The sequence below is a fragment of the Ciona robusta genome, chromosome 3 (assembly GCF_009617815.1).
Source record: "Ciona robusta chromosome 3, ASM961781v2".
NCBI lineage: Eukaryota > Metazoa > Chordata > Ascidiacea > Phlebobranchia > Cionidae > Ciona > Ciona robusta.
In genome coordinates this window covers 5,555,762-5,576,874 of record NC_143237.1, presented here as the reverse complement: position 1 = coordinate 5,576,874, position 21,113 = coordinate 5,555,762, and the positions used below count along the sequence as shown (strand labels likewise).

The 21,113-nt window shown below is 35.2% G+C and overlaps 3 protein-coding genes across 10 annotated transcripts; 2 read left to right on the top strand and 1 right to left on the bottom strand.

The window, feature by feature from the left end:
- The first annotated feature begins 2,971 nt into the window (after positions 1 to 2,971).
- LOC149738501 (C-type mannose receptor 2-like) lies at positions 2,972 to 8,585 on the top strand. 4 transcript variants are annotated; one of them, XR_016384692.1, is made up of 19 exons: positions 2,972 to 3,261; positions 3,432 to 3,596; positions 3,702 to 3,793; positions 4,185 to 4,292; positions 4,448 to 4,565; positions 4,631 to 4,775; positions 4,870 to 5,128; positions 5,183 to 5,279; positions 5,360 to 5,504; positions 5,573 to 5,831; positions 5,892 to 6,003; positions 6,060 to 6,207; positions 6,328 to 6,580; positions 6,814 to 6,907; positions 7,013 to 7,160; positions 7,223 to 7,472; positions 7,530 to 7,644; positions 7,732 to 7,814; positions 8,030 to 8,168. XR_016384692.1 is itself a non-coding variant. In XM_089875389.1 (19 exons), exons 1-19 carry the CDS (start codon positions 3,207 to 3,209, stop codon positions 8,472 to 8,474), a joined length of 2,949 nt encoding a protein of 982 aa, XP_089731515.1. In that variant the 5' UTR covers positions 2,979 to 3,206; the 3' UTR covers positions 8,475 to 8,585. The 4 variants fall into 4 exon arrangements, 3 of the variants coding, with proteins under 3 accessions (XP_089731515.1, XP_089731516.1, XP_089731517.1); XM_089875389.1 differs by lacking the exon at positions 7,732 to 7,814 and adding an exon at positions 8,237 to 8,585 and having other exon boundaries at positions 2,979 to 3,261; positions 8,030 to 8,177; XM_089875390.1 differs by lacking the exons at positions 2,972 to 3,261; positions 3,702 to 3,793; positions 7,732 to 7,814 and adding an exon at positions 8,237 to 8,585 and having other exon boundaries at positions 3,465 to 3,596; positions 8,030 to 8,177.
- A 130-nt stretch (positions 8,586 to 8,715) lies between these two features.
- LOC149738500 (sodium/hydrogen exchanger 8-like) lies at positions 8,716 to 15,099 on the top strand. Of its 4 annotated transcripts, none has more exons than XM_089875397.1 (16): positions 8,716 to 9,059; positions 9,559 to 9,704; positions 9,821 to 9,901; positions 9,959 to 10,017; positions 10,094 to 10,177; positions 10,302 to 10,438; positions 10,643 to 10,786; positions 11,000 to 11,141; positions 11,473 to 11,578; positions 11,718 to 11,729; positions 12,162 to 12,278; positions 12,843 to 12,925; positions 13,389 to 13,500; positions 13,619 to 13,764; positions 14,231 to 14,446; positions 14,575 to 15,099. In XM_089875397.1, exons 1-16 carry the CDS (start codon positions 8,914 to 8,916, stop codon positions 14,674 to 14,676), a joined length of 1,833 nt encoding a protein of 610 aa, XP_089731523.1. In that variant the 5' UTR covers positions 8,716 to 8,913; the 3' UTR covers positions 14,677 to 15,099. The 4 variants fall into 4 exon arrangements, with proteins under 4 accessions (XP_089731523.1, XP_089731521.1, XP_089731522.1 ...); XM_089875395.1 differs by having other exon boundaries at positions 9,559 to 9,737; XM_089875398.1 differs by lacking the exon at positions 8,716 to 9,059 and adding an exon at positions 9,089 to 9,292 and having other exon boundaries at positions 9,559 to 9,737.
- Positions 15,100 to 15,319: 220 nt separating this feature from the next.
- LOC149738499 (protein LSM14 homolog B-like) lies at positions 15,320 to 20,907 on the bottom strand. 2 transcript variants are annotated; one of them, XM_089875400.1, is made up of 10 exons: positions 20,609 to 20,907; positions 20,208 to 20,389; positions 18,052 to 18,244; positions 17,414 to 17,519; positions 17,088 to 17,338; positions 16,887 to 17,033; positions 16,652 to 16,823; positions 16,216 to 16,447; positions 15,969 to 16,097; positions 15,320 to 15,901 (listed from the first exon to the last, which is right to left on the bottom strand). In XM_089875400.1, exons 1-10 carry the CDS (start codon positions 20,727 to 20,729, stop codon positions 15,881 to 15,883), a joined length of 1,554 nt encoding a protein of 517 aa, XP_089731526.1. In that variant the 5' UTR covers positions 20,730 to 20,907; the 3' UTR covers positions 15,320 to 15,880. The 2 variants fall into 2 exon arrangements, with proteins under 2 accessions (XP_089731526.1, XP_089731525.1); XM_089875399.1 differs by having other exon boundaries at positions 17,414 to 17,522; positions 20,609 to 20,906.
- Positions 20,908 to 21,113: the final 206 nt, after the last annotated feature.

Sequence of the window (21,113 nt, the reverse complement as noted above, 5' to 3'; positions counted from 1 at the left end):
CAATTGCTCTAACCCAGTGGTCAGTAAAGGGTTGTCTAAATTATCAGTCATATATGAAAAAATCACCCACAAAGTAACATACATGGTAACTCGTAAGCTGGATGTGATGTTATAACGACTATCGTTTTCCGCCCACGCGAGGATAAAGTAAGTTACACTCATTCATTCACTCATTCATCAAGTTTCTTTGTCTACATCGAATTTACGTGTCCTTAGAATCAATAAAGATCATTGTGTTGAAGCAGACATAAAATTACCTGTTTCGAAAGTTCATTGTTACCTTTAGGAATTAAGAATGATGTTGAAATACACACATACAAATAGCGTGTAAACGTATTATTATAGTAATAAATTATTAATGTCGTTTCTATATTTATAGTTTAAATAGGAACTTGAATTTTAGTTTCATATAAATAAGTTTATTGCGCTGGAACATAAGAACTAACCTTTTTGTGATGCAAAATGTTGGTACTATTTGTAATGCTATCGTATAGAGTAGTTGAGGCTATCGTATGTAATGCTTCTAACTCTGCCCTGCACAATACACAACAACCTTACCACTCGTGGTCGAACAATTCCGATGCAGATGTCAGCGACGTTGGATTTTATTTGTCTGGATTCACCTACCGTACGTTCCCCTCCTACTTCGTATACCAGTGCTCGCTGACTTGCTTCAAGGATAACAGGTATCCATATATTCTCTTACTGAAGAAGTAACTATAACATTCGACCATATTTATTACTTAAAAAAATGATATAGTCCTGTGGGGTAGGATGGTACACCTTTAGCATATAATATCCCAATATTCTGATCGTGTTTTGAACAATTAACTTCAACGGATGATGAAAGTTGTGAGGCTACGGGTTTTATAATTTTTTTTAATGTTTTTTGTTTATTAACAAATGGGACGAGAAATAGAATACAACGGTGTCCCATCTTCCCCACTCAACTTTATATCACACTTGTGCCTACACTGCTTGTGCCGCGGACGTAAAAAATTCAATAAAGCTCTTCTGGCAGATTGATTTTGCGTACCATTGTTCTGACATGTAGGCACTGTAGCTTTACAATAATAAACCAGATAGCTAATTTATTTTGCTCCTTTTATATTTTTTCTTAGAATTATAAAGATGTTACTGACATCCTTAACACAAAAAGTTAGTTTTACCGTTAATATATTTCTTTAATTTATGTCTTACTGTGAAACTATTTGTTAAATTTATGTCTAACTAATAAAATTCAAGTAGGCCAAGGCGTATACAAGATTTAAAACCAAACTGTTCTGTTGTTGTTTATTTATGGATACATTGGTGTATTATGTCGCCGAATAAAACGACTAAAACGGATAATTTTTACTGCAGATGTATGTCGTTTAACTTCCACCACAACGACTATACTTGCGAACTCAACTATGTGAGCCGAATGTCGCTAAACCCGAAACCATTCGAATGGATCCAGAAAGAAGCTGGATGGATCCCAGTGATCAAAGGTCTTATTAGGAAGGAAGAGTCGCGTTATTACAGCCGAGATGCTTTTATCCTGGTCGATAGATTGGTAAGGTTACAGCCTATAAACTTCCTAATTATAGTAGGGTGGGGGAATATGGGACACCGTTTCATTCTATTTTATTTTCCCATTTTGTAAGACATAAAAAAAATCAAAAAATATAAAATCGTCATCTCTTGACTCCCACATACCGTTGTTAATTGTCTAAAACACATTCAGGGTATTCGGATATTATATGCTAAAGGTGTCCCGTCTACCCCAATCCTACTATATTATTTCGATATATGCGCATGGGAGATGATTTTATGTTTTGCGCTGTCGTATATTTACTTTTGGAATTTCATCGGGGATCAACGCTTCTGTACCTCTGCTGTGTGCGTGTGTGTTCTTGAGCAAATTATTTAACGGCAATTGCTTCATCTATTGTAAATATTTCGCGAAAATCATTACCCAGCGCTGAGTTATATTATAACTCGTAAGCGGGTATATACATGGTAGACACGTATCAAAACGACTGTCGTTGTAAATTAGTTAAATTTATTCATTCTTCAATCATGTGCTATTTTTATACTGTGTGTGTTCTTATCGTTTTTGTCATTCTTCTTTACTAGAAACACCTAGCTCCTTGCGCGGAAGCGTGTGGTACCGACAACCTGTGCTCCCCGCTTTTCACCCATCAACAGAATGAAGAAAGAAACAAGACGCAGTGTCAGCAATTAAACTTCCCATTGAAAGGTAAGAGGTGTTGCGCAAAGTGAGTTTTCGACGCTGCTCTAACGGCTCACCGCTACAGACCAGATTACTGTATGGTGTATAGGCTTTCTTAATTATTGATTCAATAGCGTACAATCTACAAACTTAACACCGAAAAGACGTATGATTATGAACTTAAAACAATAAACAAGACACATGAGGCTCGATACAAAAAGGTCCTCGGTGTTGTAATATTTTTTGGCCGGCTGTTAAATTTGGATCAGGCGCTATTGCGCGGCGACTTCACTGCGCATGCCCCGAAGATCGGACCAAATGTCATTCTAATTAGGAAAAAAAATTAATGCAACCCCTTTGTTAAAAAGGATCCGGGCACTCCGTTTACACGATGAACTTCAAGTTTACGATTTAAAGCCAGCATAAATGAGTTGTATGTTATATCAAGCCTACAATAGATGTTTACTTTAAGTACTAGAACAATAGTGTCAGAGTCAGCGGTTTGGGGGCCATTTTTCTACCTTAAATTAGGCACAGCACGATGTCTCGAAACCAATAATGTAATCAGCCACCGCGATGACAACAGTGTAGGTGGCAGAATTGTTCAATGTAACTGTACAAGCCTGTATTTAATATTATTTTGCTTCAAACTAATCTCCAGCCGGACTGTATTTAATTGGTCTTAAATTATATAGATCGACTTTCTGTTCGTGCGCAGTAGCGGTGCAACGCATGCGCAATAGCTACCGCCCAAATATTTCACGACACCGGTAGCCGCTAAACCTTTTGCGAGTGTTTAATTTTTTCGCACCTGTTACCTTATAGCGGCTTTTACTACCAGCCTATATACACGCGATATATTGGTTTGTTTTTATACTTAGGTTTTCTGGCTAAATGGTCACAGTGGAGTAGGTGGTCGAGTTGCAGTGTGGAATGTGGAAGTGGGTTTCGCAAACGAACAAGACTTTGCGAAAAAACAAGTCGTTCATGGATGTGCAGGGGGATATCTGTAGACAAGGAGTTATGTAACACAATTACTTGTCCGTGTAAGTGTATTGTGTATACCAGTATTTTTTACACAGTCTCATTGGACGAATAACCCTTTTACGTTTATTCTTCTGTTTTTTTTAACAGTGGATGGTTTTAATAACAAATTAAACTAAATCAACATAGATCATTGAACATATTTAAACCAGTCGAATATATGTTATTACAGACTGGACGTCATGGGGTCCATGGAGTGAATGTTCAAATAAACATAAATGTGGCACTGGGTCCAAACGAAGGGAAAGAACTTGTCTTTTAGTGGAACCTGAAACGAAAACAACATGTGTAGGTGATGCAGTTGCAGAGTGGTCATGTCGACTGACCAATTGTCAAGGTAAAATTTATCAGAGATTATATAAATCATGTTGGGTCCCATATTTTAAATTCAATAAACAATATTGGGTCCAGGATTAAAAAGTATTACAACGTCTCACTGCAGGGCCTCTCAAGCTATCAGAGAAAACAAAAGGAGTTGTGTATATTGCTGATGATGTCGACTACTTTAATGTCACCTGGAGAGCAGTTTGTAAAGTGTGTTTGTTGCACATGTATATAAGTTATTACCACCATAGCACAGTGGTTAGTCTGTCTGCCACCTAACCCAAAGGGTATGGGTTCAAGGCTTATCGCTGCTCTTAGAGTGGTGTATGCACATTTGGACAAGACACTTCAGCGAATGATCCTACCAAGCGGTCAATAATGGGTTGTATAAATTGGCATCCGGGAAAAAATAACTACTTACAAAGTTGAACGGATAGAAACTAGTAGGCTAAATGGGCACATGGTGTATGGAACAGAACATCAGTGTTATAACTACTGTTGTTTACTTGTTTTCACACCACGCCGTGATAAAGCAAGTTACATTTGTCACATTAATTTATAACTAGTTAAACCAATTTCACTTTTTAACATTTATACTTAGTCATCACATACAACCATGGATGTTCAAATGAAAATTAAAGACACAGTTTGCAGGTCCATAAACATGTTTAGCACGATGCATAAATATCAGAACGTATCTGCAACTCTGGTAAGTATAAAGTTGTGCATTCATTTGTTCCAACCAGACGCTACCTGACAACTGCTTCTCTCTTATTTTAGAATCTGTTATATTTTAATCGGCTAAAATATGTAAAACTGTTTTAATAAATTGTTGTGTATGTTAATTTCTTTTAAAATTCTAAGGGCCCACCATATTTAATACCTGTGAAATGTTCAGCAAATGAAAGCTATTTGATGAAATGTGAACACAGTGGATTGAAGGAACAGAAATGTGATTCCCAACTTTATGTTTCATGTTCAGGTTGTAAAACTGTATTGAAGTAGACATGTCCAAAGCTATCATGCAACACAATGTAAATATTTTAGGTTTGAAAGATGGGTGGTATGCTCCTGGCAATGGTTACCAGTATTTTGTTGTCTCATGTAGTGGATATACTACTGCAAAAGAAAAATGTAAAAACCAGAACGCAAGGTTGGCTTATACAGGTCCTAGAAATAAAACTGTCATGCGGTAAGCATTTATCTTAATTTAAGCAACATTGATAAAACAACCAGTGTTGCACTGCAGAGCTGTTAGTAATCTTGCCCTTTAAATTCTGTTCCAGCAAACTATTTACCAATCTTTTGCTGCCACAACCAAAAAGATTGTATTTTGATTTAAAATACGTGAACAGTAAATGGCAGTGGGGTGATGGTCAAATGTTAACTAGCAGTGAGAGCATGTGGCATTATTGGTTCAGATACAATCCACAGCCAGAAAATTCTGTGAATCAACCATGTGGGGGCAGTCAGCTTTCCCAATATGAAGCATGGTATGATTTTACTTGTGCCGGCAATGGATTGGCAGTTTGTGAAATGAAAATAGTAAGTTTTTCAAACAATATTTTAACGAGTTATTTTGGACTCTTTTATATTTAGGATCCAATGCCAAACGATGATTGTGGTCCAAATGAAAATTTAGTGATAAAATGTACACAGAGTGAATGTGAAGAAAAATATAAAGTTACATGTTCAGGTAAAAATGTCTTTAGGATTTAAAATAAAGCTGACTCTTCATCAAGGCTGATAACTGTTTTTTTGTTTACTTATTTACAGAAAGGCAAGGGTGGTATGCCCCAGGAAATGGCTATCAATACATTGTGTCACCAAAAGTTGAAAACTTTTCAGCAGGAAAAGCAGCATGTGTTGCACTGAATGCAACTGTTGCAGTACATGGTGCAAAAAACATTATCACTTACAAGTACAGTAGCTAAATCAGAAAAAATGATACCCTATATTCATACTTAAATTTTCAATTTTTGATTGCAGAAAAATTTATAGCAATGTATTCAACCGGGTGCATGGTAGAGTAGCACTGGGTCTAACAAGAGAGGTAAGAGAGGGTGTGGATTCCTGGAAGTGGGAAGATGGAAGTAGTGTTACCTCTAATTACTGGTACAAGGATGAACCAAGATCAAATGGACCTGGTTATTGCGCTGGTCCTGTCAATACTGGAACAAGGCAATCAGGAGCACTGTGGGTAGATTATGAATGCAATCAACCAATGTTTGTTTTGTGTGAGGCTCTGGTAAGTGAATGCTGTTGAACAAAATATGTGGAGTGTCCAACTATTTCTACTGTTTTGCAGACACTTGTAACATCCAATGATTGCAGCAAAAATGAAAATTATTTGGTTAAATGCTCAAAAACAGGATGGAAATTAATATCAGAATGTGATGTACACCATCTTACTTGCAGTGGTATTAAGAGTTCAAAAATCCCCATGAACTGTTGTTTAATTTCTGAATCATTTTAGGTCAACGTATTGGTTGGATATCTCCTGGTAATGGTTACCAGTATAATTTAACCCCAACTACTTCAAGTTATATTGCAGCAACCATGTATTGCAGAAACATGCAATCAAGAATGGCTGTGATGGGTTTTAAATATCAAACTGTGTTAAAGTAAGATTGTTTCTGCCATTATAGTTTAGTTGCAATCTTCATAAAGATAGGTATCTATTTTAAAATATTTTTAGTTGAAAATGTCAATCTTGGTAAAATGATTCATTTTCACCATTATAGAAAGCTGTATCAAATGTTGGACTTGGCCAATTTATATCATTCAGTTGTTGTTGGGTTAAAAGATGATTTCCAGGAAGGCAAGTTCCTTTGGGAGGATGGTAGCCCTTTGAACAGCACTGTGGTAAACTGGTATAGAGCACAACCAAACAATTATTGGAATCAGGATTGTGTTTCACTAACATTGGCTAAAGGTCAATTATTTTCTGATGAAAGGTGCGATGGATGGTCATTTCATGGTGTTTGTGAAGACAAAGTAAGGATTTAAACATAAAAACAGTTTTCTATATGAAACTGTAAAACTTATTATTATATTGTATTAGTTAAACACACTTAAGATAAAAGCTTTTCATATACTGTAATTTAGAGGTCCTCTACATTGTTCAATCATTGAACCAAAGTCCAAAAAAGTCATTTGAAGAGATTACATTTTATTATTTAAAAATTGGTTTTACAAATTATGTAAATTTAAAGTGAATTTTATTACAGTCTATGTTGAGATTTTTGGAATGTAAGTCTGGATATGCTGATCTGATGTGTTCATTGGATGACTGCTTGAAAAACTTTCATGTAACATGCACAGGTACCTCATAAACATTTCTACTAAAATTTAAACAGTAAAGTAATGTTACTATAAATTAGTAGGTTATTATAAATATCATGTTGACATAATCCATTATATTTTAAGCTAAAAGAGATAACTGGTATATGCCAGGCAATGGATTTCAATATAAGATTACAGAAGTTGTCGAAAATTATAACATGGGTAAATTAACCTGTCAAACTATGAGATCATCAATTGCAGTCAAAGGACCACAAGATATTTCTACTATGAGGTAACTGGAACAAGATTGGTAGTAAAACTTTAGAACAAGCACATCACTTATTACAAATTTAGGAAATTATACGATCACTTTGCTCCAATGCAAATGGACACTCCTCTGCTGTTTGGTTTGCAATATGATTTTGACACAGGAAAGTGGTTATGGGCAAATGGAACAGAATTAACTACTTCAAATTGGGCAAATGGTTTGGAAAATAATGTCATATCTAGTTGTGCTGGTATTTCTTTTGTAAGTGGCTTATACAAATGGGGAAACTTCAACTGTACCCAAGAAGTCTATGTTCTTTGTGAAGCACCTGTCGAGGTTACAATGCACAAGCTCAAGTTATGTTTAAATTTGTCCTAAAATATTTGTTTTTAGGGTTTATTGCATCCATCTCATTGTGGTGTGGGTGAAATATCACTGATGCACTGTTCTGAAAGTGGGTGGGATATTGCTTCTGAATGCCTATACCCTTTAGAAGTTACATGTTCAGGTATTACTGTAGGTATTACTTAACAAGTTTAAACAGGTATTACTTAAAAAATCCCTCTCAAAAATCACCCACAAATTAACATACTAGATAACTCATAAGCTGGCATGAGGTGTAAGAAACAGAACACCCATGTTATAACCACCGCCATTTTCCAACCACAAGAGAACAAAGTAAGTTACATTCATTGATTTATTATTATATATACTATAAAGTTGCCTAACTGATTAGGTTACAAAATGGTTATTTAAATTACATAAATACATTGTTCGTTACTGTAATTAAACAGATTTAATGAAGCCTTGACTGGGGCCTGTTTTACTTTAATCATAAAGTATATCTAAATCATAGTAACAAAGTATTTTTTACAAATATATTTATGTTTTAGGTGTAAGAGAAGGTTGGTTTTCTCCAGAAAATGGATTTCAATACTTAGTGACAACTCAACTGTATGATTATTCTTCTGGGATCACTGCATGTCAATCACTACAAGCAAATATTGCTGCACATGGCCCAAAGTCAAATAAAATCATGCAGTAAGACAATTTGTTTGTTTTTTGCACTTATGTTAGTTGTTTTAATTTTGTTTTTGTAGGAAAATATACAAGTTTTTTGAAGATAAATTTCCCAGTTTTTGGATTGGCCTAGATGACCGCAGAAGTGAAGGAAAATTTGTTTGGGCTGATGGGACGTATTTAAGTCCCTTGGTATGGAGTCCAGCCAATTCCATACACGATTTTACAAAAGATTGTGTTTTAATGCTAAGTGGCACATGGAGGGCAAGCGACTGCAGTGCTGCATTTCCAGTTTTATGTGAAGACAACGTGGCTTGACTACAAACATTTTGTGCAGAATACTAAACACGTATATTAGTTTCGTAACTAAATGCTTCATGATATTTGTAAAAAAAACGTTCTGTTGTACATTACAAAAAAGTTATTGTCCGCGTTACGTTACCAGCAAAGCAAAAGAATTTCTATGGCTTTGGTTAACAGCAGAGTCCGTATATAAATAGTCCGTATATCTTTATATACGGACTCTGGTTAACAGTATTTGAATCATATCTGTCGCATCGAAACATTTGACGTCATCGCGACAGATCACTGGTGGTCATGTGATCAAGCTATGCTCGTGTGTCGTATTGTTTACAGTGGCCGTCACTCGTTCCCCACTTGAACAGTCAAATTTACGTTTCGAGGAGAGTAACTCGAAAAGATAAAATAACTGTAAGCTAAAACAACGTCGGGTAATTGGATCGGTACAACAGCAAACATGCTAGTAAAGAAAGTTGTGTTTTTCTTGCTAGTTCAAGCGATACTACTGTTAACTGTTGGAACACTTACGGTGTATGGCGAACCGTTACCTGTGGAAAAAGACAAAGAAACGCCAGCAGCAAAAGCAGAAATAATTTCAAACAGGTTACCACGCACATATATATTACACTTTATAGCCATTGTATATTTTAGAGAATACTTGTATTAAAAATTTAGCATTTTAGTAATTCAAAGTAAATCATAGCAATTAAAGCCAGAGTGGTATTCCCGCCACCCAATGTTGTTTAAATAAGATTTTGTTCAAACTACTTGAAGACTAAGCATTAACAAAAGCTAATGTATAGCTATAGAAGCTTGTCCATGTGAATGGAATATTTGTAAGTCCCTTGATTACTTTTCAGTCAAGTTGATATAAACTAACTAACTTGTGTGTTTATCTTGCATTGAAGTATTATTCATAGGCATGCGTGGTATAAATTTAAACTTGATACAACCTCTAACCTTTATAATGGTAGGCCGATGAATAAATAAGTTATACTCATTGCGGAAATCTAATAATCGCACATCCAACCATATTCTCTCCCTCAACCTCAACCCACTACCAATGCGTTTATTTTGTTCATGGTTAAGTTCATTTATTCAGTACAAATCAATCAAATGAAGAACCAACTGAAGCAAACAACAATCAAACGACGCCAGTACCACCCAAATCTGATGAAAAGAAAGAAAATAATGTGATAGAAAACATACAAACTGGTCTTGAGGCTGAAGTTCAGCAGCAGAATGACAGTATGAAGATTTTCTTCATTCTACTTGTTCTTGGTACGCCAGTTAAAAAATAGCTCAAGTATGAGTATTTTCAAATCTAGTGCAAAGTATAACTTTCTGTTGTTATTGCGTTTCAGCGTTCTGTATTCTCCTCACCCACTGCCTAATCAGATGGAACTTTCACTTCTTGCCAGAGAGTATTGCAGTTGTCTTCTTAGGTTTGTTATATTTTACACCCGTCAAAATCCGTTCTCATGCTTTAAATGGTTTACCAGGTGCTGCAATTGGAGGGATTGTAAAGATAATGCAAACTGCTGGTGTTGGCAATTGGCTGGTAAGTACAATAATATATTAAGAATGTTTTGTTTAGACAGATAGGGTGTCAGTATGATAACCATAAAATATTTCAGGCTGAGGAAATGTTATCTCCAAATACTTTCTTCTTGATGATTCTTCCTCCAATTATTTTTGAAGCAGGATATTCTCTTCACAAGGTTAAAACTTACATATATAACATGCTTCATAAACAGTTTATGTTGCAATTGAAGTTCTGCTGAATTTGTTGGTACTCCTTACATGCAGTGTTTTTTATATTCGTTGATCACTAAATTTAAACAGGGAAATTTCTTTCAAAATTTTGGTTCAATCTTAATTTTTGCTGTCTTTGGAACATTAGTATCAGCCATGTTTGTTGGTGGGGGAATGTATCTTATGGGAGTGGCTGGTATCGCGTACAACCTCACTTTAACCGAATGGTAAGTGATCCATTCTGTGTTTATTATTTTCTTTCTTTTATATCATACATATTTTGTTATTGTTGATGTTTTAATTTAAAACTTTAACACGTTTTAAGAAAAAAATATTTTTATTTGTAGTATCCTGAATCCATCACCGATATATTATGTTATAATTGGTGTAGTATTATTAAAATAACTGAACATTTTATGAATGGTGAACAGCTTTGCATTCGGCTCATTGGTATCAGCAGTGGACCCAGTGGCAACAATTGCCATATTCAAAGCACTAAACGTTGACCCTACATTGAACATGTTGGTATTCGGGGAGAGCATACTGAACGATGCAGTTGCTATTGTGCTCACTAAGTAAGCTACACTAACTTAACTGCAAAGAGCATAACCAAAACAAAACCGATTAAATTTTGATGGAATATTTTATTTAAACAAAACTAAGTAGGCAAGTATTATAACAATTTCGGAAAACAGTATACTATAATATTTCTTTAATTTCTGTTATTAGATTGTACTTTTTTAGAACTTTAAATTGAGTTAAAATAAATAGTTACAATACTTCTACAGTACATTCCAAGGTTTAAAAGCTGATTCAGAACTTGCCACAGCATCAGGTACTTCCATATTCTTTATGGCAGTCGGTGATTTCTTACGAATGATGTTTGGTTCTGCTTTCCTGGGAGTCTTTATTGGTTTATTCAGTGCTCTGATATCCTTTTATGTGCTTCTTACGAGATTTCATAAACTTGTTACAAGTTTATTATACTGCTACTGGCAGGTGTTTACCATAATTGTGGTCACTTAATTTGTGCCAAAATTGGCAGTTCTACACGCTCTTTCAATAGTAACCTGTATGAACTTGCATATGATGTGCAATAGAATACCCATGTTATACCAGTAAAACTTCCCTGTCACAAAAGATATGTAAATAATAAGTTTTGTTAAAATATTTTTGTTGAATTTCAATTTGTCATGAGCTGCCTAAAAAAACATTTTTATTTATTCTACTAACTTTTACATATTTCTTAACCCCTCCATACGTGATGAAGCATGTTGATTTGAGGAAAACACCATCATTGGAACTTGGAATGATGTTCATATTTGCATACGTTCCTTATGGTCTTGCTGAAAGCTTAAAGTTATCAGGTCAGTGTCTCAATTTAAATAGGCTGACAAACTGCACAACACTGCTCAAGCGCATGATGACACTTAAAATGTTTAATTATTTAACAATTTGTTATTAGTGATCAAAATTAGTTTCAATGAAACTTTGCTATACTTACAGGTGGCTTATCAGGTATTTTGTGGAATGATTTCTGTGTTAAGTCTGTGATAAAAAGGATTTCTTTCAATCATTTAATCTTTGTAGTTTGTAACCTTAATGTCGTTATTTGGAGAATTTATATCTTCTGTTAAGCATTCTGAGTAAATAATTAAACAGTGTATCCTGTGCTGTGATTGTTACTTCTTTATGTTGTACTTTGTGTTGTATGCAATATGTTGGGGTTTTACATTGATTTTGTAAAGTTTATATTTTGTTTTCTCTGATAAGAAACTGTTCAATTTGTGGTATTTAAGTTTTTAACCTAATATATATTAAAATCAGCTGTTTTTCCTATTGTGCTCTTTTACTAATATATAAATATTGATGGTCAACTATCTCTAAAGATTTTTCAACATAATTTAACCCAAGAAATGATCAGACTTTTATTGTTTTCCCGCTACACAGGTATCATGGCAATATTACTATCTGCAATTGTGATGTCACACTACACACATAGCAATCTCTCACTTGTCACTCAGATCAACATGCAACAAACATTACGAGCTCTTTCCTTTTTATCAGGTAGCTACAACCCATAAAAATGTCATCTTACTATTGTTTTATACCAAGGGTTCCCAAACTTATTTTATCGCGGGCCAATATGTGAAATTATAATTATGCGTCAGGCAAGGTTCTCCTTGCTATATTGGCGACATGACTTGTATTGGCCAAAATTTGGTTATAACGAATACTGTTAGTTAGGTCAGGAAGTTTGACACATATGCTGGTAATAAACATGGCTTCTAGAACAGATTAAACTACGTACTTGCGGAGTAAAAGAAAGTTTCACAGTTTTTTTGTTGAATCATGTCGCGATATAACCCCTTTACCAGAGTAACAAGCGTATAAGGTTGGCTGATGTGTGACAGTCATAACTATTTTTGTGACGTAACAAAGACAATGTAAATTATTACAGAAATCAATAAAACATTTTAGACGAGTTTTTAAAGTAATATGTTTATTTGTGAACCTATGCAATCGGTAATTTTGAAGTCCTTTGAGGGTCATTTATTTTGCTCCTGCGGGCCGCAGATGGCTGGCTGCGGTTTGGAAACCCCTGTTTTATACATTCCCTTTGTTTTTCAGAAACAAGTGTATTTGCTTACCTTGGACTTGCCATATTTGGGTTTGAACACAACTTCCAACCAGCATTTATCATCTGGAGTATTGTGAGTAAATACCTGTTACCTCAGTTTGCATGATTCTCTCAAATAATAATTGCTATCATGATTTACACCTTGGATAATTCACTTGCATAATAGTCATTATGTATTCTTGATAAATAAAATAATGTGGACTTTTCTGCTAAAACTTTGATTCTGATACCTATTATTTCGCCCACCACTATTGTCTATGACCTCATAGTGGACCTGAAATAATTACCTAACAGGTTTATTATTATCCTCATATCAAGTTCCCATCTAATTCCCTGTTACTTTACTGGGTTCTGTTTAAATAACTGATGATGCAAGTTATTAGCAAAATATGTATCGATACAACAGTGATTGAGCTTTTTTATTACTGTGTATTTGGTAGCTTATTCTTTTATAATGCAAAAGGAAATTACCAGCAATATGATTGCTGCTTCACTTTATACATGGCAGTTATCCTTTACTCTACTTTGTTTTATAGATCTTGCTTCTTGTTGGAAGAGGTTTGAATATATATCCACTGTCATGGATGCTTAATTATTTCCGTGAAACAAAGATAACAAAAAGGATGCAATTTATTATGTGGTTCAGTGGTGAGCAAACTAAATTTAGATACCATTTCGGCAGATTTTTATTCTTACGTTAATTTTTATAAAGGTAAATTACAAGAAAAATTTGGTGTTATTTTTCTAACAAACAAAATACTTACAGGGCTACGAGGTGCAATTTGTTACGTTCTGAGTTTGCATTTAGAACTTGACAGTGTTGAGAAGCGTCACGTTATTATTACAACCTCCCTTATTATTGTGTTGTTTACCATCCTTGTGCTCGGTGGTGCCACCTTACCTGTGGTGAAGGTAATTGGCAACATATAAAATATCTCAATATCTGTTGTACCTACTTCCATGAATGCTTGAGTAGCTTGTTCAATAGATAAATAATAATATTCTGATGCCTGTCCGATTACTCACTTTTTTAAAATGCTAAAGTTTGTAAAAGCTTGAAACCCTGTCATTTACCAAATAAAGTACTGATTTTTAACTTTACCCAAGTATTTAATCAATCTGTGCTGTTATACATTCAACTTCCTTGTACAGTGGTGTGCTAACACTCAGCTACACGGTTCCTATTATTCCATCACAGAGGACGAAGACGTTCATGTAATTTAGTTACTGGTGTTGGGGTGTGGGGTAATAAGTACATGTGAAGGTGTAACCAGGGTGCTGGGTAATATAGAGTGTTTGTTGTAGCAAATTTAGTACTATTTTATGTTATGTTTCCACTTTTGTAATTGTTTTGATCACAAGTTAATTTTTGTTGCAGTTTCTTCAAATTGATGATAAACGAACCTACCATCGTAACCTCACACTGAGTAAAACAGAGGAGATGGGTCAAGCCATCGAGTCTGATCACATATCAGAGCTTACAGAAGAGGAGTACGATGACAAATACCTTCGTGAAGATCTTCATCTGCGAGGATTTGCGTATATTGATGCAAAGTATCTTGTTCCTTTTTTTACAAGGAGGATAACAAAAAGGGTAATTTCAAACTTATTTATATTATTTAGATACAAAATGACACAACACCAACCGTGGTATAAAGTTAAATAATTGTATGAATACTTAATACGCTTTGTCTTGAATTTGTCTAATTGCTGCATGTTCAGGAGCTGATCCAGAATCGGAGTGAGATGCAAAGATTAACAAACAAGTGGTATGAGGAGGTGAGAAGTAGACCTTCACCATCTGACGATGAAACTGAACTTTGAATATTTCCTATGGAAAATTGGTTTATTCAGTAATACCCGTGGTTGAGCGGATATCAAAGGTGTATCAAGGCACACATTATCAACCATAACTTTGTATGGTTTCTGTGCAGATAAAATACATTTTATTTTAGAGCAATTGTAAATGTGTTGAAGAGTTTTCTGGTTACATTTAAATGCAATGTTTTTGGTTTAATTTAAATATTTTACCTTTTATTTTATTGAGTTAGAGGTTGTATAAAGTTTGTATTCTGAGCAAAAATTTGTTGAATTTTGTATCATTTTAAAATGATTAATTAGAGGCACATGTTTATTTTAGTGTACTGTACCCTTGTTTTAAAGTGCTACATATTTATTCTTTTCTAACTTCTGTTATTTACTTTTGAACTGACATACACAGTACAAAATCTGTTTTGGAATATCAAATGCTTGTTGACAACTATATTAGTAGGGTTGGGGGAGGATGACACATTTATTTAGCACATAATATCCTGACCAGGTTATAAACAATTAACAACGGAACATTGGCGGAAGGATATGGTTTTGTAATTATTTGTTGTCTACCAAATTGAATAAGAAAATAGAACAAAAAGGTGCCATCTTCCCCAACCTTACTGCATCATCAACGGTAGCTGGACACGGGTGGTGGTGTTCAATTTTTTATTAAACTTTCAATTCAAATGTTAGAAAGACTTGTCTTTTAGTCTAGAATTGAGAATGCACATGCTCCTTTACATTTTTAGGGTTTGAAACTTTTTGGAATTAGAAAGCTAAAGTTGAAATAGCTTTATCTGAAACAAATTACTCCCAATTGACATGGCAGAATACAGACAACTAAACAAGCCAAATAGAGCAACATATGTTTTTGATTTCAAGCACAACTAATCTTACAACAGCAGTAATGAAAACTTTGTGATGATGAAACGTCAGTTAACTGAATTGCTACAACACGACGACCGAGCTAAACAAAGTTTTAACGTAAAAAAATAGGACTTCCATGAAGGAATAAAGACACAAATAAGAATTTTTTAATCGAGTTGATGCAGCAACTGAAACATTCTTGGTTCATCACATTAAGCAGCTAACAAAATCATGGTCGGTAACAAAGATGGCAAAGTAGATGAACTACTTGGAGGACTATCCCGAGACTTCCAGTAAGTCTTTCTTTATACACAGGGAACTAACTGGTGAGGAACAAGAAGATCATTTATGAGGTGCTTGATTGAGTCTGAAATAAAATAAACTGTCACCCACAGAATGCAACTGACGTAGTTTAAAGTAAGAACTATATAAACCTGTCCAGCAGTTGGTGAGTTTCTCGAATTGTGTTTGTCGTATTTGTATTCATAGTTGACCCATTGTCGACTTTTATCATTGTAACCACCTCTGCTGTTATTGCCACCTCTGTTGTTGTAGTTGTATTGCTACAAGAAATATATTTATTATGTATATTGCAAGCAACAGGTAAAGTACATAATACCCCAAGCAACCACCTACACAAGTTATCAACATTGCACTATAATGTTGAAAATAATCACCAACCTGCCCATCACCACGATCTCGATTATAATCGCGACGGTTGTTGTAGTAGTTGTTGTATCTATTATCTCGATAACCACCCCGGTTCCCACCACGTCCCCGATATCCTGAACCTGGTGGCATTCTGCCTCTATAACCCCCACGCCCCCGGTAACCTCCTCTACCACGACCTCGGTACCCATATCCGAAAGTTTCAGTGTTGCGCTTTCGCTCTTCAGTCCAAGAAATACGTTCCCTGAAGTAAGAGTGATTTTAAATGGTGCACCACTATAAAAGATTTTTTGGGAGATTTTATATCACCAGCGATTACAATAGTAATGACCTCGTTGTTTTTGTTGTACGGTACAGACAGAATAGTTAAATGTTAGTTTTATACACTATGCATGTACTGCTATAAGGATAACACAGAAGAACATCTTATAATCCAAATAAATCTTACCCTCTTGGATTGTTTGTTTCACAAGTTATATTGTCAAAGAAACTCTTTGTTTTATCATAATACGCGACTTCTTCATTCTCATCTAATTCATCAGTAACTTCATTATTATGGCCACTGTCCACTCCACTATCAACCTTTTCTTCTTCTTTTACTTTTTCACTCTCCTTCGGATCTAAAGTGGAATGTATTGTTGACCAATACTTTGATAAATATATTTAAATATCAACCAACCTACCAGAGGTTATCTTTAGTTTATCCATAAGCTCCTTAGCTATGTCTTCTTTATTAAACTGTGCATTTGATCCTTCAAAGTCAAAATCGCCATCAAATTTTAAAGGATCATTTCTTGGGTTGTATCTGCGCCCTCCCCGGCTTCTCTGTCCTGTTGGCAACTCTGATGAATTATTTATTCAAATAAAATCTCAAGGTCACATACCTCTGTAGTTTTGGGAATGACCATCATTCTGTCCACGGTAATAATAATTACGACGCTGTCCCCGCCCTCTGCCTTCGCCATCATCGTTATTATATTGTCCACCTCCATTGCGATTCTCATACCCGCTTTGTGGACCTTTGTACCCCCGATTTCTATTCTCATATTCAGCTTCTCTGTTATCATGTCTTGCACCTCCGCGATTATCGTAGTTATTACGACTGTTATAATAGTTGTTGCTCTCATAAGTTCTCCTGTAAAGCAGCAAAAATTTCAATATTATTATAAAATTGATATAGTAGCCCATGGGAATTAGATGTGAACATTACCTTTGAGTTGATCTCTCCTGTGAAGGAACAACAGGACTTCCCGTCTGAACTCCTTGCTCAGAGGTTGGCGAGGATCGACCGAGTGATACAGGTGAAGATGACTTTTCTGCTGTGACATAACAAAAATATTGTCAAGATAAAATGCTTTGTTAGAGGTTAAGGACACAAACAAGCCGGTCACATTGGTCAAACTAACACAAATGAACATGTTACTTTAAAAAATCGTCTAAAAATGTTTTATTGATTTCTGTAATAATTTACATTGTCTTTGTAACAGCACAAAAATAGTTATGACTGTCACACATCAGCCAACCTGCCGCGCTTGTTACTCTGGTATAGGGGTTATACCGCGGCATGATTCAACAAAAACTGTGAAACTTTGTCTTTTACTCCGCAAGTACGTAGTTTAATCTGTTCTAGAAGCCATGTTTATTACCGGCATATGTGGAACTTCCTGACCTAACTAACAGTATTCGTTATAACCAAAATTTGGCCAATACAAGTCGCGTCGCCAATATAGAGAACCTTGCCCGACGCATAATTATGATTTCACATATTGGCCCGCGATAAAATAAGTTTGGGATTCCCTGGTATAGAATATTATTGAGTATAAAGCAAAACGTAAACACATAACTCACCTCTTGTTGGACCTTGATTTTGCAATGCATTGCTTGTAACTGGTGGCTTATCCATCATAGATGTTGGCTGGCCTGGTGCCAATGGTTGGTAGTTCATGTAGGCATTATAATTCGGTGGCATCTGGTTGTAGAGACCACCGCCTGCGAATGGTGGGAGGGGTGGAGGGCCAGACTGCTGTGATGTCACTACGGACTGCAATTAAATTTGACATAATTTTAAAAATTTGCTAGAATTTCTAAAATACTAATGAAACATATTTCTGATAGTCCTGTATTTTAAATCACACAGATCCCACATGAAAATGTGGCTTAAATAAAAATATACAGTGAAAGTATAATTCTGAAAGCACATGTTATTATTCTAATATGTATTGGTGAAGTCTTTTAGAACCTGGGATTTAGGCCAGATTTGTCGTATTACCCCACAGTGGCACAACCAGTGCATTCAAAAGGGGACTGTCATATTTAGGTCTAGTGAACGTTTATCTCTGACGCAATAAAACCCCCCCCCCCTTTATTGGTTGTGCACACAAATATATATTCTATTTTACACGGTAAATTAAAACTAATACTACACCAGTAAAAAGACGTATCTAAATTAGTAAATCATATAAAACATTGGTGACAGTTTTAAGCATGTTTATCGTGGATAATGTAACAAATATTTACATCAGAATAACATTAATAAACCATTACGCAAACGAGATTGTTGGAAAACAGTCGTGTTTTTTTTGCTTCCATACGATCTGTAGTTTTTGTACAATTTCAGTTTCTGATGATTAGTTTAAATCAGTGGTTCCCAAACTATGGTACGTGAAGGTTTTATTAGGTTCACACCAAACGAACGCAAATGATCTTTTAGTAATTGTTATAAGCATTAGCTTAATTCACAATAATTACGTTGAGCGTGACATTTCATGCTATATTCCCTATTATAGTGGTTTCCAACTTTTTTAAACCTAGGCGTTGCTTCATGCGTGTACAAAGTATTTTAGCAAGCCTATCTTTACTTACGCGCATACGTAAAAAGGCAAATATCCAACCTGTCTGTTTTCAAGCACTTGCAGGTTAAATAACCTAGGGGGACAATCGCTATTATGACGCAAATATTCAACGTGTGAATTGCTATTATGCCGTAATCAATTGCCAGGTCAAACAATCGCTATTATGATGCAATGAATCCACGTGTGAATCTCTACTTTAACGTAATAAATATGTTGCTTGGCTAAGCAAAACATTGTAAATATACAGCAGTGCTACTTCTGGAACATGGTTAGGTGGTTATTCCACCGTGCTACCCTGTTTAATTCGCAAATTACATATATTTTACACGCAACATTAAGAAAGGCTGTGCCAAGATTGTGTTGCATATTTTCTCCGATAAAATACTTATGAGTGCGGTTTCTAAAATACTATTGCGTGCCATTTTTAACACTATTTAAGATTAGTTGTTCACAAGCCTTCTGTGGTTTAGTATGTAGGTGGTACAAGAACACTGCATGAACCTAAAATTTGTACGCGAGTAGATAAAGTTTGGGAACCACTGCTTTAAATGTAGATAAACCACGATTATGTAATTTTTTTATGTGAAGTGCACACACGTGTTATTGCACTGTAACGATCAATTATGACGTTTTCTTATGTAACAATGGGCAGGAATTCACCCACTACCCAAATTTTTTTTCAAGTTCTAAGTAATAGGCCTATACATTTCGACCAATAAATGAGGTTTAATGATGCCATTAAACAGAATACCGAATCCTGTTAATTAGATTCAAATATAAAAAAAATCAATTTTGTATTGTGCATCCCCAAGACGGATGTGTTTAAGTTATGATTCCTTTGTTTTGTTTATGATTGGTAGCTATTTTTTAAACAATTGTTGCTTGGTGCATCGATGACGACAACAGACTTACATTAGGTTTCTAGGCGATTTAGTTTTGTTTTAAAATATATATATTTAATATCGGTTATCCACTGCTAAGGACAATTCATCTATAGCAAAATAGAAACGCTAATAATTTAAAACTGGCATATGCGGTTATGAATGTATGTGCTCTGTATAACACACAGTTTGCGCTGGGTTGGAAGTTGTCTACACCGATCAAGTGAACTTTAATGAATCACCATCTGGCGAACAGTAAAACTGAATTTACCTGAACAATTGCCGGATCCTGTGGCAGAGTTGGTGCTGCTGGGGGAGGGGTTGGCTTCGGGGGCTCACAGACGGTTAAGTCATCAATATCTGCCCCTCTGAATATTATGTATTCATAAATTTCATCTCTCGGAGCAACAGGGGGGCGATCTGTTTGTCGATCTTCAGTCCCAAAAGAACGCACTGAAAAATGGTAATATAGGTTGCTAATGTTGCACTCTATACACATAATGTATATATTGTACATTTTACATTTTCATAATTGGAATCATTAAAATACATTTTACCATTATAGTTAAGACGGTATAAACTCACAAACTACTATTAGTAAAAATGAACAAAGTACTGCAGTACTTACAAATTTTATATCAGTATTGGGTTCACAGTTTTGTTAAAACTAACCTTTGGCAAGAGCAACTGTTGCCTTCTCAGTATCTATAGTGTACAATATTCCTTCATAGCGTATTTTCGCTTTTGATATCAAGCTGATTTTACTTCCAATGTACGGACTTGGACAAGACATGTTTATCTTCTGTAAACTTTAAACACAAATCTCGATGCCGACAGATACAAATTCTCTATCTTACATTACCCGCACACAACCTAACAGTCATAAACACATTGTACTGGCTCTTTATTGAAAATCTCGAACAAAAACTGTAAGACTGACTCTACAGCACTTCCAGTGGTGGTGATTACGGCGGGCACTGACTGGAAGTGACGTAGAGCGCTCTATTTGAAAAAAAGAAAAAGGTAAAACGCGAGCGTTGCTTATGTGCTTACTGGAGGAGGAATAAAGCTTGCTCTCATATTGTATAAAAGAAAGGCTTTATCAACCTAAAGTTTTTATTGATATTATGGTTTGTATAAATAAAGAGTAAATAATAAACTAATATCACTGTTTAAT

Coding starts and splice junctions, on each gene's coding strand:
- LOC149738501 (XM_089875389.1), top strand. CDS start 3,207: ATGTGCAGGGGGATATCTGTAGACAAGGAGTTATGTAACACAATTACT. Junction 6,908..7,012: donor CTTTCATGTAACATGCACAG/GTACCTCATAAA, acceptor TTATATTTTAAG/CTAAAAGAGATAACTGGTAT. Junction 7,161..7,222: donor CAAGATATTTCTACTATGAG/GTAACTGGAACA, acceptor TTACAAATTTAG/GAAATTATACGATCACTTTG.
- LOC149738500 (XM_089875395.1), top strand. CDS start 8,914: ATGCTAGTAAAGAAAGTTGTGTTTTTCTTGCTAGTTCAAGCGATACTA. Junction 10,018..10,093: donor CTGGTGTTGGCAATTGGCTG/GTAAGTACAATA, acceptor AAAATATTTCAG/GCTGAGGAAATGTTATCTCC. Junction 12,926..13,388: donor CATTTATCATCTGGAGTATT/GTGAGTAAATAC, acceptor TTTGTTTTATAG/ATCTTGCTTCTTGTTGGAAG.
- LOC149738499 (XM_089875399.1), bottom strand. CDS start 20,729: ATGTCTTGTCCAAGTCCGTACATTGGAAGTAAAATCAGCTTGATATCA. Junction 20,390..20,608: donor AACAGTTGCTCTTGCCAAAG/GTTAGTTTTAAC, acceptor ACCATTTTTCAG/TGCGTTCTTTTGGGACTGAA. Junction 16,098..16,215: donor GAGATCGTGGTGATGGGCAG/GTTGGTGATTAT, acceptor TATTTCTTGTAG/CAATACAACTACAACAACAG.